This window comes from Erigeron canadensis, chromosome 7 (genome assembly GCF_010389155.1).
Source record: "Erigeron canadensis isolate Cc75 chromosome 7, C_canadensis_v1, whole genome shotgun sequence".
NCBI classification, from domain to species: Eukaryota; Viridiplantae; Streptophyta; class Magnoliopsida; order Asterales; family Asteraceae; genus Erigeron; species Erigeron canadensis.
The window spans coordinates 21,697,277-21,711,532 of record NC_057767.1 but is presented as its reverse complement, the minus strand read 5'-3'; the positions used below and the strand labels follow the sequence as shown (position 1 = coordinate 21,711,532).

The window sequence follows — 14,256 nt, the reverse complement described above, 5'->3', positions numbered from 1 at the left end:
CCAGCTTTTAAGTATAGACAAATGTACGTTATGATATCTTGATTTAAATAAAAAAAATATCTTAAAGTGATGATAAGCAACAAATGTTAATATTTTGATTAGTTAATAGAACGTGAAAGAATAAACTTTTTTTTAATATATACATAGAAACAAAAACATTATAAGTGTTAATATTTATAAGTTAAGTATTTAGTGAGGTTAAAAGATTTAAATTATTAATGGAAAACAAAAAATATATAAATTAGTAAGACTAATAGAAATATTAAGAGTACATTACATGGATGGTACCTGAACTATACCTTAAATTACCTTTTTGGTACAAACTTTTGCAACTCTACTCGGACCATACCCCAAGTTATGTTAAACTTTTGGTCCTTGGGGTAAGAAAATGACAAAAACAGTCCTCACGTGCACGACACGTGACTGACTTAACGAACTAATAGACGACCGTCAGAAATAGGTACTGTCCGAGTAGGATTTTACAACTTGAGGTACCTTCCGAGGGAAATGCAAAAGTTTGTACCAAAAGAGTAATTTCGTGTAAAATTCAGATACCATCCGTGTAATTTACTCTTACACATATGTGGCCATGTGGATTCTAAAGCTTAACGTTGCACATTAGGATTTTGTGGTTAACCCGCTACTCATAGGGTGCGTTATTGTCATCATATAATTTGTGAAGTTTTAGATCGGTAAATACATTCGTTTCCAAGTTTTTGTGTTATACCCATTGACCCAATGCTTGCAGAAACTGCTGGTGGTAGTCCTGATAGCAAGTATAAGTCTACATATATAAATGAGGATGAGGATGGTGAAAGTTTCTCTACCAAAAAAAAAAAAAGTTTGAGCTTCTAGGGTCTTTTTCCCTTTCCGTTTGATTAATGGTTGTCTGCTACTATCACTAATTCATTCTGATACAAAGACCCTACCTGCTCTGGGTCATAACTCATAAGTTACTTCTCAAGGGTTTGATTAAAAAAGTACACCACCTAAGTTACATGAATGAAAAACAAAAGGAATAAATGGTACATGGACTGACAAAAGGAAACAGAATAAAGATGATCCTGGACTTCATAAACTGTTCATATTGGCTACAAGCCTACAACTGATTTGTCTTCTGCCGCTGCTGAAAAAGTTAACTTAGCACGCCGTTCATCATAAGATGCTGTAAAGGGTTGGATAATTAGCAATATAACATAAACAGACAACAATAGCAAAAATCTATCACCAGAGATGACAACTGTTGACACCACATTTAAGCTATTAGAATTACAAGTTAAATGTTTAAATACCGTTTATGAAATCTTATTACATATGACAGCGTTTGAGCATTGCTATGCAACGTCAAAAGTAGATTAATAGATAACTTGGTCAAAGATTCATTGAAAGAGGTGTGTTCAATTTCACCAGAATTTTGTGCAAAAGGTTTCATGTAAGATGAGTTTCTTATATTTTTTTATAGTAACTAAATTTTCAAAATTTGACGGAAAATGCTCATTCTTTCATGGAAATATCATCAATAATAACAGTGTCAACTGGCAATAAAACCTATGTAACAGTAGTAGATTTGGAGAAAACAAAATACACAGTTTCTATTCTACAACTGGGTAAAAGACACGCAACAAATGTTTTTCTCTTAATCAAGACATTATATTTAACTTCAAGTGAAACCATGCATCAACTAGTCATGTAAATGAGTAAAATGACATGAAATCAATTGACCAAGAAGGGGCTCACGTTCGGTAGGACGTGACATAATAGGAATATGAGAAGAGACTTTCTTTTTGGTCTTACAACTCATTACACTCTCATCTGCACGTTAGAACTTGTATTAGAATCATAGACAGGTTTAAAAAATTTCAATTTAATCAGCTCAAAGTGCTGGACATACCATCTTCAGTTTTTGAAAGACTCGATAGAGCCTCATGGAAAATGGCAGCTTGAAGTTTGTATGTCCGGCATTCCTTTTCTAAATGTAACTGCAAAGCTCGTCTTGCATCTATTTATGAAGGTGAAAAAATATTACTCGTGCTAAACTGGTGGAATCAATATTACAAAAATAATACAGCATAGAAGAGATTTGCTGAAAAAAATAGAACAATTGATAAGACATCAATGAAATGCACTTGCCTTCTGATATAGCCTAAGTGATACAAATTTCCAAGGCAATATACTGGATCCATTTCTTAAAGCAAGTACATTAATATAATTCTCCTAAATCCTACTTATACAAGTCCCCAATAAAATTCCGAGTTCAAAGACTAGCAATACTGATACCAATCTATAAAAATAATATGAACACTTAGCTAACAAAATACCAATAAGATTTGTCAACAAAAATGTATACATGCATGAGTCAAGCACATCGGGTACCTATTGATCGACAAATGGTCTCGGAGAATTCTTATTCAGTGTTGGATGGGAAATGATTTGGCATGTGTTTGTGAAGAATGGAGCTTCATTGATCCATAACCAAATTTTTATTTATGTAGATAATAAACATCCAGTTCCGCATCCTTGCATGTTTATTCAATGATTAAATTTGAATTTCTTTCAAAATTGTCTTCAATGTGATGCTGATTTGGTAAAAAGATCCATCGGTCCGTATTCCATAATTACATGCCATGGATCAATAAACCCTCCCCTAGTTTATTTACAGGGTCGATATGAACAACAATGTACATAATGCAACACACTAATGTCCAATAAATAAAGTTGAAGTTAGAATTTGATTAACTTTGTTAACTAAGAATAAACACTTATTACATAGCACAAGAATTACCACAAAGATATTGATCCATCTGTTTAGCTCTATATATTACATGTTTGAATTTTAATTTGGGGAAATATCTCCTATTATCCTTCATGTTTGGGGAGATAGCGGTCCCGCTATAATCGGCGCTATTTTACCGATATTGGTGCTAGAGCGGTAATATAGCGGTGCTGTAGCGCTTTTAAAATTTTTTTATTTTTTATTTTGGCCCAAACTTAAAAAAAAGCTAATTTTTGCAAGTATCAACACTAATGTTTTAAATATTAAAATTTTAAGCTTGACTTTTTATAAATACTATTAAGTATAAAGTATTAACTGTTATACATATACAAACGTTGCATGATATAAATATTACCACTATGCCACCGCTATAACCAATATCTCAAATATCAGTCCTCGGCCACTATAACCGCTATTTCCGTATTAACTACTTTAGTAAAAGGCGAAAGTATTGTTCGCTTTGTGCTCACTGGTCCTTACATAGATAAATTAAGCGCTGGAGTCAAATCCAAATAAAGTTCAAAGTTTCATATCATCTAGTATTCAGAACAAAGTATCACTTTCGTGGATTACATGCTAATGGAGGACGGCAGAGCTAACTGAAAGATTAATAATAGTTGGTGATTGTCGATGTGCTGATGATCATAATCGAATACTTGACGAATCTTAATGTACACAAATACAGCAAATATATTATAAGATAAACTCAAACCAAGTTTAAATAAGGGATTCACTTAAAAACCAGGTACCTGACGAGCACATAAAGTTGAGGCCTTCAAATTCACAAGATTGAAGAACAAGTGGAATCTCTGGGGCCATTTTGTAGAGAGGTTTCCTAGGCGTCTTGTCAACATCAAGCAAAGCATCTATAACCTACAAATTCGGACTTCATCTCAGTTTTGAGTACTCGGATACGATCTATATAGTAAATAATCAAGGGCCCTTATGTATTTACTTTATTATCTAATTCAACAAAATTAAAGAGATATTAAATAATTAAAAAAGGACATCTGTTACATACGTCAGGTGATTCAAGACCTTGGCCAATCAAGAATAACACAGCAACCATGCACCTAACCTGGTGCCACAAGAAAGCACTGCCTTTGATTTTTATGAAGAAGAGTTCATCACTGTTAAACACGCAAAGAAGCAAATCCTTGGTAAAGAACCAGTGTACGTACCATCTTTCACAAAAGATCTTAGGTAAAGAAATTAAAATTTTAATATACACATGATACATAAAAGAAAAGAAGAGAATGATGAACTGCTTTCCCGGTAAATGGTGTTCCCTTGGGTTGATTTTTCCATATCGGATTCAGGCAAGACAGTTTACAGGGTTTCATATTCAACTAAATAGAATGTAAAATTTGAGCTTAAAATTATTACTCGTAAATCCTTCAGGTAGCAAAATGTTGGTGATCACAACTCTTTACATTGGGAACTTAATGCTATTCTAAACTTGTAAAACCTAAAATATCTAGTAATTAACCAATATACCCTCATAATATAAACTAAATAAAGACTAATGTACATACATAATAACTAGCATTACACCCTCACGTGCAACGGTGACAAACAAGTTCTAACGTTTTCTCGGTTGGTTTGGACCTAGTGATTTGCTAATACTAGCTTGCAAATGTTAGAATCTAGCTAGTTAGAATTACAAATTATAGATATCATAAAAAGAAAGATATTTTCAATATTAAAAATGGTTAAGTTAATATCAGTATATAGATATCATTTCCAGATATATGTCTATAATTAATTTAGTTGATTTTTGAGGGGTATATATGCCATTTCCAATCATGACTTTTAAGTTATTAATAGGGTCTAAATGCTTTATAGGAAGGCATAGATACAAGCTATTTATAGCCTAAAATCCGATACGAAGCCTACTTATAAATTTAACACAACTGGCATTGGGTAAACCAAAACAGATATTCCAGTCAACGCATGATCAATGTTGAGCCTAACTGACCAAAGGGTACTTGGCCTAGCGGTATTGGGGTGAGCCATTAACTTAGAGGTTGTAAATTCAAGACTCACTTGAGAAAAGTAATGTAAATATTAGGTGGCTGTAAAAGTGGTTGTAAATCTTTGCCTTTCATAAAAAAAAATTAATAATTTGATGAAGTTGTTGCTTTGTTTCAAACCTTCCATTCCAAGGACATATATCGAATGATGTTATGCGCCTTTTGTAATTATGCACATTCGCCGCATCCATCTTACAAAAATTTCTAAAATCATGTTCGCCAACGAGCCGTTTACATGATCTCTCCATTGCCTGCAAACATCACATACCATAGAAGAATCAAAAGGAGTAAACAAAATGCTTCACTATTGAAGCAGAAAGCTATATACTAAATTTAAAAGCATTCAAGACATGAAAATAAGTACATTGTGTAACACATTACCAAAATATTCAAATTTTCCCTCCAGAAGAAGTATACATATTGTCTACTCACACAGCTAAACCTGCAAACAAACCAAGATACAATGATTCAACCATTTATTTTTACATGTGAAGTTCATAAGGGAATTAAAGAAGTACAAAATGTTAACTTGGATAAAGCATAATTAACTTCAGTTGCATCAAGCTTTACTGGAAACAACAATTACTCTAAGCCATAGCTTATGCGATCCGTAATTGATTATAGAGATTACAATCATACAACTAAATGAAGATGAACGATCAAACTTGCCTAAACTCATTTTAAAAAAAAAAAACACAGAAAGATCATAAACGAGAAGAGCTGCAAGGTTGGACAAACAACCTGGCACTAAAATTAGCTGGAGCAGGACACCAGCCTATCACTCGAATATCATCAGGGAGAACTCCATTCAATATTTTTACATAATCCAGCTCCCCCTCTGAAAAAATAAATCCAGCAGCCCATAAACTCAAGATGTTTTATAGACATCAAAGCCAAACTATTTAATTCTACTGGCTGCTAAAACAAATGACCTTTCAGTTGTTGCAATCATCCTCTAGCAGTCTAGCCCTAGATCATCACATCAGAACCTAACTAAAGTATGACAGATTTTCATCGTCGCAATCTATTTTACAGCTCCTGGTGGTCCATATTCAGGGTAACATGTAGAATGGCATGAAGCTGGGTGACTAAAGAGTAAAACTTAACCATGTTACCTCATCCAGACATCAACTAAAAAACTCTTTAATTTCATACCAACAAATAATTAACTTTTCTTGGATGAATAGCTAACTTAAAGTTTGCCCAGAAAGAACTTTGCAGTTAGTATGGGGCGTCCATAGTGAAATTAGCTCCAATTATTAAAGGAAATTTTTTAAAAAATCCATCAAGTACAAAACATATATTTTATTGAAGCAGACCATGTAGCATGGAAAAGCAACTTAAACTGAAAGGAGTACTAATCTTAGATATGACATTAACTTATATGACATAAAGAGGCATAGGTCACATTTAATTAAAATCCAAACACATATTTTACACAACGGCATGTAACTGACCATCTGGTGTTTTATCTACAACTTCCTCAGAAGTATTGCCTCCAGGTTCGGTACATTTTGACCTTAATCGTAATGCAACAACCTACATCCAAAAATTATCATAATTAGGATCAGAAGAATCAAAGAATTGCTCCTGACACAACTTTTAACTTACCAGTGGTAAGTTACCACACATGTATAAACTCTAATCTGAATGCTAAGAAAAATATAACATGCAAATGTGGCATTCTAGCAAAGGTTTGGTAGAAATAATCAAGCAGATAAAGTTATATCTTGTTTTTTCAACTCCAAAATTGAACATATAATAGTTAAAGATGCTTAGAAGTGTATGAATAGTAAAGAACATATACAAAAATGTATAGGCCATGTGACAGATAACTGCTTACAAAAAAGCTGGGAAGTATTAGGTAATGCAGGACAGAATTAAGAAAACAAAAGCATACAGGTTCATGAGTCACTCTACAGGCTAATATCTTAGGTTCATGCCAAATTGTGAGATGTCCCATAAAAATAAAAAAAAAACATTAAATGTTTAATTCAAACATGTGTTAATCCTGAAATACAAATGCTGCCTAGCCCAAATAAATACCCAAGAATCAATACAAAATTCATGTCCTCAACTTAGGTAAAAAGAAATAAAACCAGAAACACACAAAAGCACAATCAGATAGCATAGAGGTGACTGCAAAATTCTATCATTATCCGTACCGTGAGCCCGTGACTTCTATTAGAATATTAAAAATAAGAATATAAAACTTACTTCTTTTTCAACTTACTTGCCCCACAGAGGAAACACCCTTATCTGTTCTACCGCATCTTGAATACAGCAACTCCTTCTTGTCACTAATTACAAGTCTTGTCTTTTGAAGGGCTTTGAAAAGTTCAGACTACAAACAAAACCAAAACAAATAGCGAGAGAATAGTCACACATACTACATTATATAACTTCCATGTCAACAAGACTTGAAAGAAACATACAATGGTAATCTCTTAGACTTCCAACTTAAGTATAGTTGTATTATGAAGAGTCTTAGAATATGATACGAACCCATTCCATAATAGGCTCGTACCATGCCATAAGCTAGGTGTAGAACTCACTCCCAAGAGCTAGCTTAAAGGAGGAGGGGACACCTTGACTTATAAACCACCAACCAATCCCAAACTTGGCCGATGTGGGATCATACCAATACCCCACCCTTTGAAGAGCCAACGTCCTCGTTGGTCACGGCTATGTTGGTCACGGTTGGCACCCTTCTCCTTGGGTTCAAGCCACCACTCCATAGGTCACCACTCCGAGTGTTGGAACCTCGAAAGGTAGGGCTGGCTCTGATACCAATTGATACGAACCCATCCCAAATAGGCTCGTACCATGCCATAAGCTAGGTGTAGAACTCACTCCCAAAAGCTAGCTCAAAGGAGGAGGGGACACCTTGACTTATAAACCACCAACCAATCCCATACTTGACCGATGTGGGATCATATCAGAATATGGCATCTTTTGGACATTTTTCCTAAACTTCGTATACAAGTGGTCGCCTGGTAATTAGATCTTGGACTCAAAAATCGAACACTATTTGTGAAAACTGTAAAGTAAATACAAACAAGCAGATTAAGTTCCAGATTCATAGACAAACCTCAACGGTTGGATCCATCTGAGCCTCTGATGCAAAACCATAAAACCTGTCATGTTACGCCCAACAATTGTTAATAACAACATATATCCCCTTATAATCAATCTTTGCAGGGGGTTTAATGAGGCAGACGAAACATTCCCCACTGAATTGAACTAAAAGTGGGGCCCATCTGTAATTTTCCATTTTACCACTTAGCCTTTGTTTGAACTATAGCTTTAATCTTACACTAATCTTTTATTCTAGCACTCAAATCTTTCTAAGTTTCAGTTTGGACAACAACTTTTTTTATCTTTCCACCATAAACTTATTTTCGTTTTTATCTTTTCCCTTTGACTTTTGTTTTTCATTTTGGTTATTGTAATTACCGATTATCCGGTTATCCCGGCGTGAAGTGCGGGTGAAACTAAACCTTGTATGAATCATAGGTAACCTGAGTGTACCAAGTTCCGTTGGCTTTGTAAGGTCCAAGAAGGAAACTATTTATACAGGTTTCCCTTGCATATAACAAAAAACTATTTCCCTAACAAGTAACAACAAAATAGAAATCAAAATGTAAGGGACGCTTTATAGAAAATTTGCAAAAAGCTTCAACTTTTTGATGTGCAAGTACCAAAGAAAGTCTGATAATAAACTTTTCTGCCTCAATCTGTTATTGATATTGAACTTCCAAATTGACCTTGATCATGAACTATGATATATTACACTCTCATTCTAAACGAACCATTAAAGTTGTAGGGTTTTAAGGTGACGATTAAAACATTCAGAAAACCTTAGAAAGTCGTCCACTCATGCTTGATAGTTTCAAGATACAATCCTCCATCCATTGTTTTCTTACATACTATTTTTGTGACGTTTTGTTAGAAGAAGATTGTAAGCAAGCTATAACCACAGATTGTAAACCAAACTTCTTTTAAGAAGATATTGAACTGAGTCAATTCTCAACAGACAATAGGATCATAATCATAGTACACTAGTAGAGAGAAGTAGTCGGAAGTATCAATTTTGTACCTCTGACCAAAATACATGATTTTCAGAGCCACGAGTCTTTGTGAGTGATGGTTCATGGAGTTCAAATCATAACCTGTAGTATAGAATGCATTTTATGAACAAGCCATTTGGAGCTTATTGTACTGAAGCTTTAGTGAAAAAATATCTACCCAAAATTTATTTCAATGATGTAACTTATGAATCACTTATAACCAACTCATCATAAAATATTTTGGTTTGTCATTGGATACTAAGAGAATTAGCAAGCATAAACAAAGCAGGCTTGCTTAATCAGAGTAGCTTGAAATATATATGAACTTACTCCACAGAACATAGATACATAGTATTGCAGTTGTATGATACTAGATGTTGAACTATCAAACAACAAAAGAAAGCTAAACATGACACAAAAGCATTAAGAAAAGAAGTTCAATCAAAGTTTCAAATTGTCAGCTATAACATATTCAGAAGACCAGGAAGTTTAATAGACAGTCTAAACATGTTATATCGTATAACAAAATTTGCTAAACTAACCAATTAACATCCTAAATTCCTAACCTTGTATCAAATGATGAGCATTAACTAATGTTCTATCTGCATCCAACATTTGCAAGTTGTCTCTCATCTTAATCAAAGGATCTGAATCTTCCTACTTTCTAAAAGGGATATGAATAGAGTCCAGAAGAATAATAAATATGAGGAAAAAAGATATGTAAAGATGAAATGACCATGTAAAGAAATCCAAGATCCGATTACTAATGCAAAAAGCCAGCCAAGGTATTTGGAGCTTCTGGCAATGGCTTAGAGGGTTATAAACACGTTTAGCTCACTAACTAAGAATTAGTGTGGCCAAAGAACATAGGAAAACAGTGTTATTAACCAATGGGAAGTCACTAAATATAAGCACATACCTTTATTACCCCCCAGAGCGATGACCCTAAACACTAGCAACAAATATTACAATCAAACCTACATAGATATAGCATGTGAGGTGGGCTTCGAGTCTAGATAGTATCACATAATTCAGCCTTAATACCACATGCCTAGGTATTTCCAATCAATCAACCTAACTCAAGCTTGATGACTACTTTCTTTGGTTGGATCACAAAGAGAACTGGTGACTCTTATTTTCAGCCAATGCTAGAATCTTGCTAATGGCAATACTATTTCAAAAAACAGATAGATAGCAATAGACAATAGCACATCAGAAAGTTTAGGGGCTTTGAATGCTTTTGATGTCACCTAGTCAATCTTGAAAGTGGGAATCACATGCTTTGTAAGTTATTATGACTTGCAATAGCCTGCCAGAGAGACCATATTACAGATTTAACAACTAATACAAAACAAGAATAACCTGAAAGTCTCTTCTTTGGCTTCTTTTTTCCATTCCCAACACAATTTCCCAACTTCAACTTTTCCAACTTTATTTCAGACGTATTGTTATCTATAACATCAGTATCAATATTCTTCTCCACCTGCAAAAAGTAGAAAAAAAAGACATTCAAAATCCCCTACTAACTCTAAAAGTTTTCAAATTGTTCAAATTCATAATAGTACTATTTAGTATTTACCTACTTAAACGGGAAATCTGTTATACAAAAAAATAAGTAAAAGGTTTCCTTTTTCATCAAATACTAAAATGCAGAGCAATTATGAGTGAAACACAAATACAATCCAACATATACAAATATTATTATCGGACTTCCCCAAATATGCAGTACCAAACACCCTCTGAAACTCGTTTCTACTCACAATATCACTAAAATTCTCCATCACTAAAACTCTCATCACTTTTTACCAACTTAATCCTTAATAACTCAAAATAATGCTAGATTTAAGTACCTTTAAAAAAAAAATTTATTTTTTTTAACATTAGGTCGGTATACGACAGAAACCTCACCGTATAATAGTGAAGCTTTGCACGTACCCTAGATAACCAGATGTTACAAGTATTCACTTGTCATTCCTAAAGATCGAACTCTTGGGTAAAACCAGGAGTGCCTTAATCTTGAGTTTATAAACCCTTAATTACTACACCAGCTATTAAATTCCAATAAAAAAATAATAATAATAGAGTGTATAAATAACGGTTATGATAAAACCTTGTGGCAAGTGCATGTTGAAAGAATTGATGTTAATCTTGCATTCTCTGCTTCCAGTTCCTGTTAATTAATTAATTAAACAGAAATATAATAAAATATATTAATATAACAATAACAATACAATTGAATTAAATAAATAATATAAGTGAAGTAGTTATATACCTTAATTTTGGTTTGATAAGAAGAGAGTAAGTCCATGTTGATGAGGTTCGTCTTATTATTAATTTGTTTCACCAAAATGCGGGAGAGGCTGGAAATCTCGAATATACAGATACAGTGATGTACATCAACTCTTGTTACCCACGTTAATTAGGAGTCTCTTTGAAGTTGAATCCAAGCTAGATAGACGGAGTGAAGGGAAGTTTTATAAAGTGGCTATTAGACCGGCTAGCTACTCGAGTCATGTGCAACAAGAGGATCCCGCTAAAGTTGAAAGGGAAGTTTTATAGAATGGCTATTAGACCGGCTATGTTATACGGGTCAGAATGGGCGATGACAAAAGTCCAAGCGGCTCAAGTAGAGGTGGCTGAGATGAGGATGTTAAGGTGGACTTGCGGGAAGACCTTAGCAGACAGGATCCCGATGGGAGCTTTTAGAGCGGAACTTGAAGTAAGGACCATCATTAACAAGCTAAGGGAAGAGCTCTTGAGATGGTTTGGCTATGTTAGGAGAAGGGATGAAACAGCACCACTAAGGAGAGCGGAATCTATTCACGTGGATGGCATACGAAGAAGGGGATGACATAAGATGAGGTGGGAGGATCGATTAGCAAAGGACCTAATAGAATTTGGCTTATCGGAGGACATGACGTCGGATAGGATGGCATGGAGAACTAGGATTAAAGTAGAATATTAGGTTAGGGTGGGATTTTTGTGTGACCTGGATAGTTATCTTTTCCCATTTTGCCTTGGCAAAGGAGGTTTGTGAAGGTTTTGACCTAGAGAAGTGGCGCAGCTAAGGTGAGTCGATGCTAGAGAGGACTTTGACATGACAGGAAGAGATAGGTAGATGGAGGTGGAAGGACGAAATTCCGAATGCGCTAGAGGAGCTCCTAGGTAGAGGTCGTGGACTACGAGGGTAAGGCATATGGGATTAGATTAGGTAGACTTTTATTTTTTTTAGACTTTGGCTCTCTGTGACCTTTCGTAGGGGTTTTTGGCCTTGAGTCTCGAGAGGCCTAAACCAAGGGGGGAGGTTACTCTTGTGTTTGTTCCCCCAAAATGTCTGTCGGGGGACATGACCAATGAGAGTTTATCTAGAGGACTAGGTATCTAGGTCTAGTTTATTGGTTTGGAGAGCGGGTGAGAGGACTAGGATTAGTGTAGCTAGGCGGCCTAAATTCCCTTTTTTTTCCATAGTTTGTTTAGAAGTCGTTACTGCCTCGTTCCCATCGGGTCCCTTTCAGGTTTTGTCATTTCTTATTTATACGTATGTTTGTCTTGGTTGTTTCTTACTACTTGTTCGAGTTGCCTATTAGTTTGCTACTTTTATGTTGCTTAATATGCTCAATATGGTTGCCTTTGTATTTGTATTGTCAAACATGTTTCTAAGATTTCGGTAAAGCGCATGGTTGATACTCGTTCCGACCCGCAAAGTAGCCAGACTTAGCAGACAGGTATTTCTTCTTGCCAGATTCTCAGCAGATAGGTATGGTTTTTCTAAACAATTCTCATTTTCCGTCTTGCACATCTTTGTGGCCGGAGGTCCCTATGGAAGCAGTCTCTCTACATATGTGTAGAGGTAAGACTGTCTACAGTTTACCTCCCCCATACCCCGTGCAGGGATTGGGTTCTGTTATTGTTGTTGTTGTTTAAAGTTGATCAAACTTAATAGTTTTTGTAAGTTCAAACAACTTTAATTATCGTAATAAAAATGGTTAAAATTTAAATATTAAGTTTAAATTTTGATAATTAATTTTAATCTTAAGATTGATGATTATCTAACTTGACCTTTAAAGTTGATAAACTTATATTTTTATCCCATTAACTATAAATTTATTTATTTTATTTAAGATGAATTTCACTCCAAATTTCGTGTCGCGATTTGACAGCGAAAGGTCTAGCATACATTGTCTTAATCGGGTTCACGCTAGAGAGTTCCCTCGAAGTAAAGTTCCCTCATACTTGAACCTGGGTATACGCAGGTCAAGCCTTCATGTAACATCCGCTATTTTGACTCATTTGACCTTATGTGTAATTTGACTAACTTTCGTACTTAATGATATTATTGGACTCATTTTGGTGACTTATTGACTAGATGACATGTTAAACGGGTAGATGGACCAACTTATTAGATGAGTCGATATATGAGTAATACTCAATTAACTAGTAATGTTAACGGCTCAACCCATGGGTCTAACCACAACCCATTTACCCAACCCATGACCCAACCTTATCCCCTAATCCTTGCACTTCCTTCCATCCACCAATCACAATTAATTTTCACTCTCTTTCTCAAAAATTGCAAGAACACACACACACAAATGCTTTCACTTCTCTCTCTCATTAAATTCTAGTATCATTTAATGTTCTTGGGTTAAATTGGTGGTAGAAACAACATCTCCATCATCATTTACTCCTCATATCAAAATTTGGGTTCATTAAGTGCAAGAATTCTTCCATTTGGGTCAAATTTCGGGTTTGAGCTTTGGTGGTGACTTTTGGTAAGCTAAATCTATCTCATAATCATTATTTCCTGTAATAAATATTGTTTCAAATCATAACCAACAAACCTTGAGTCAAAATCGGATCAAAACTCTAGCTAGTCAAAAACTAAGTTTTATTTGACTTTAATTAGGTCAAAATCGATTAAGGACATTTATTGATGAAATGGGTCGGATTTTGGTTTGGGATATGTCCATTTATGAACAAAATTATGTTGGAAGTCTCACATGGGTCAAACCTAGCTTCAAAACCCAAAATGGATTGATTTAGGGTTTCTAGTTTTCGAAATGGCTCATGAACGATTTTAGACAAGAAATGATGTTATGGATCGAAATTATTTGATGGGTTATGTTTGTTTCTGTTCAAAAACGTCTATTCGAGCTTGAAAACTAGTTCGGGTCGATTTTGATGTGAAAACCCGTTTTAAGCAAGAACATGCCCAGGTGTGCCACATGCATGTATGCATGTGCCACAGTTTTTGTGTAAAGCTCGAACAGAGTCAAATATGCGCCACATGCATGTATGCATGTGCCACATATTTGTCAAAAAACTGAAATGCTAAATATGTGCCACATGTAGTAATGGATGTGCCACCGTTTTTGTGTAA

General features: G+C 34.8%; 1 protein-coding gene across 1 annotated transcript; it reads right to left on the bottom strand.

The window, feature by feature from the left end:
* Positions 1-842: 842 nt before the first annotated feature.
* On the bottom strand, positions 843-11,330 carry LOC122607857 (tRNA pseudouridine(38/39) synthase). Its single transcript, XM_043780925.1, has 15 exons — positions 11,149-11,330; positions 10,987-11,046; positions 10,239-10,359; positions 8,906-8,978; positions 7,898-7,943; positions 7,040-7,150; positions 6,264-6,345; positions 5,548-5,644; positions 5,188-5,248; positions 4,927-5,057; positions 3,795-3,903; positions 3,523-3,646; positions 1,892-1,999; positions 1,738-1,812; positions 843-1,165 (listed from the first exon to the last, which is right to left on the bottom strand). The coding sequence occupies exons 1-15, from the start codon at positions 11,182-11,184 to the stop codon at positions 1,092-1,094; spliced, it is 1,308 nt and encodes a 435-aa protein (XP_043636860.1). The 5' UTR covers positions 11,185-11,330; the 3' UTR covers positions 843-1,091.
* Positions 11,331-14,256: the final 2,926 nt, after the last annotated feature.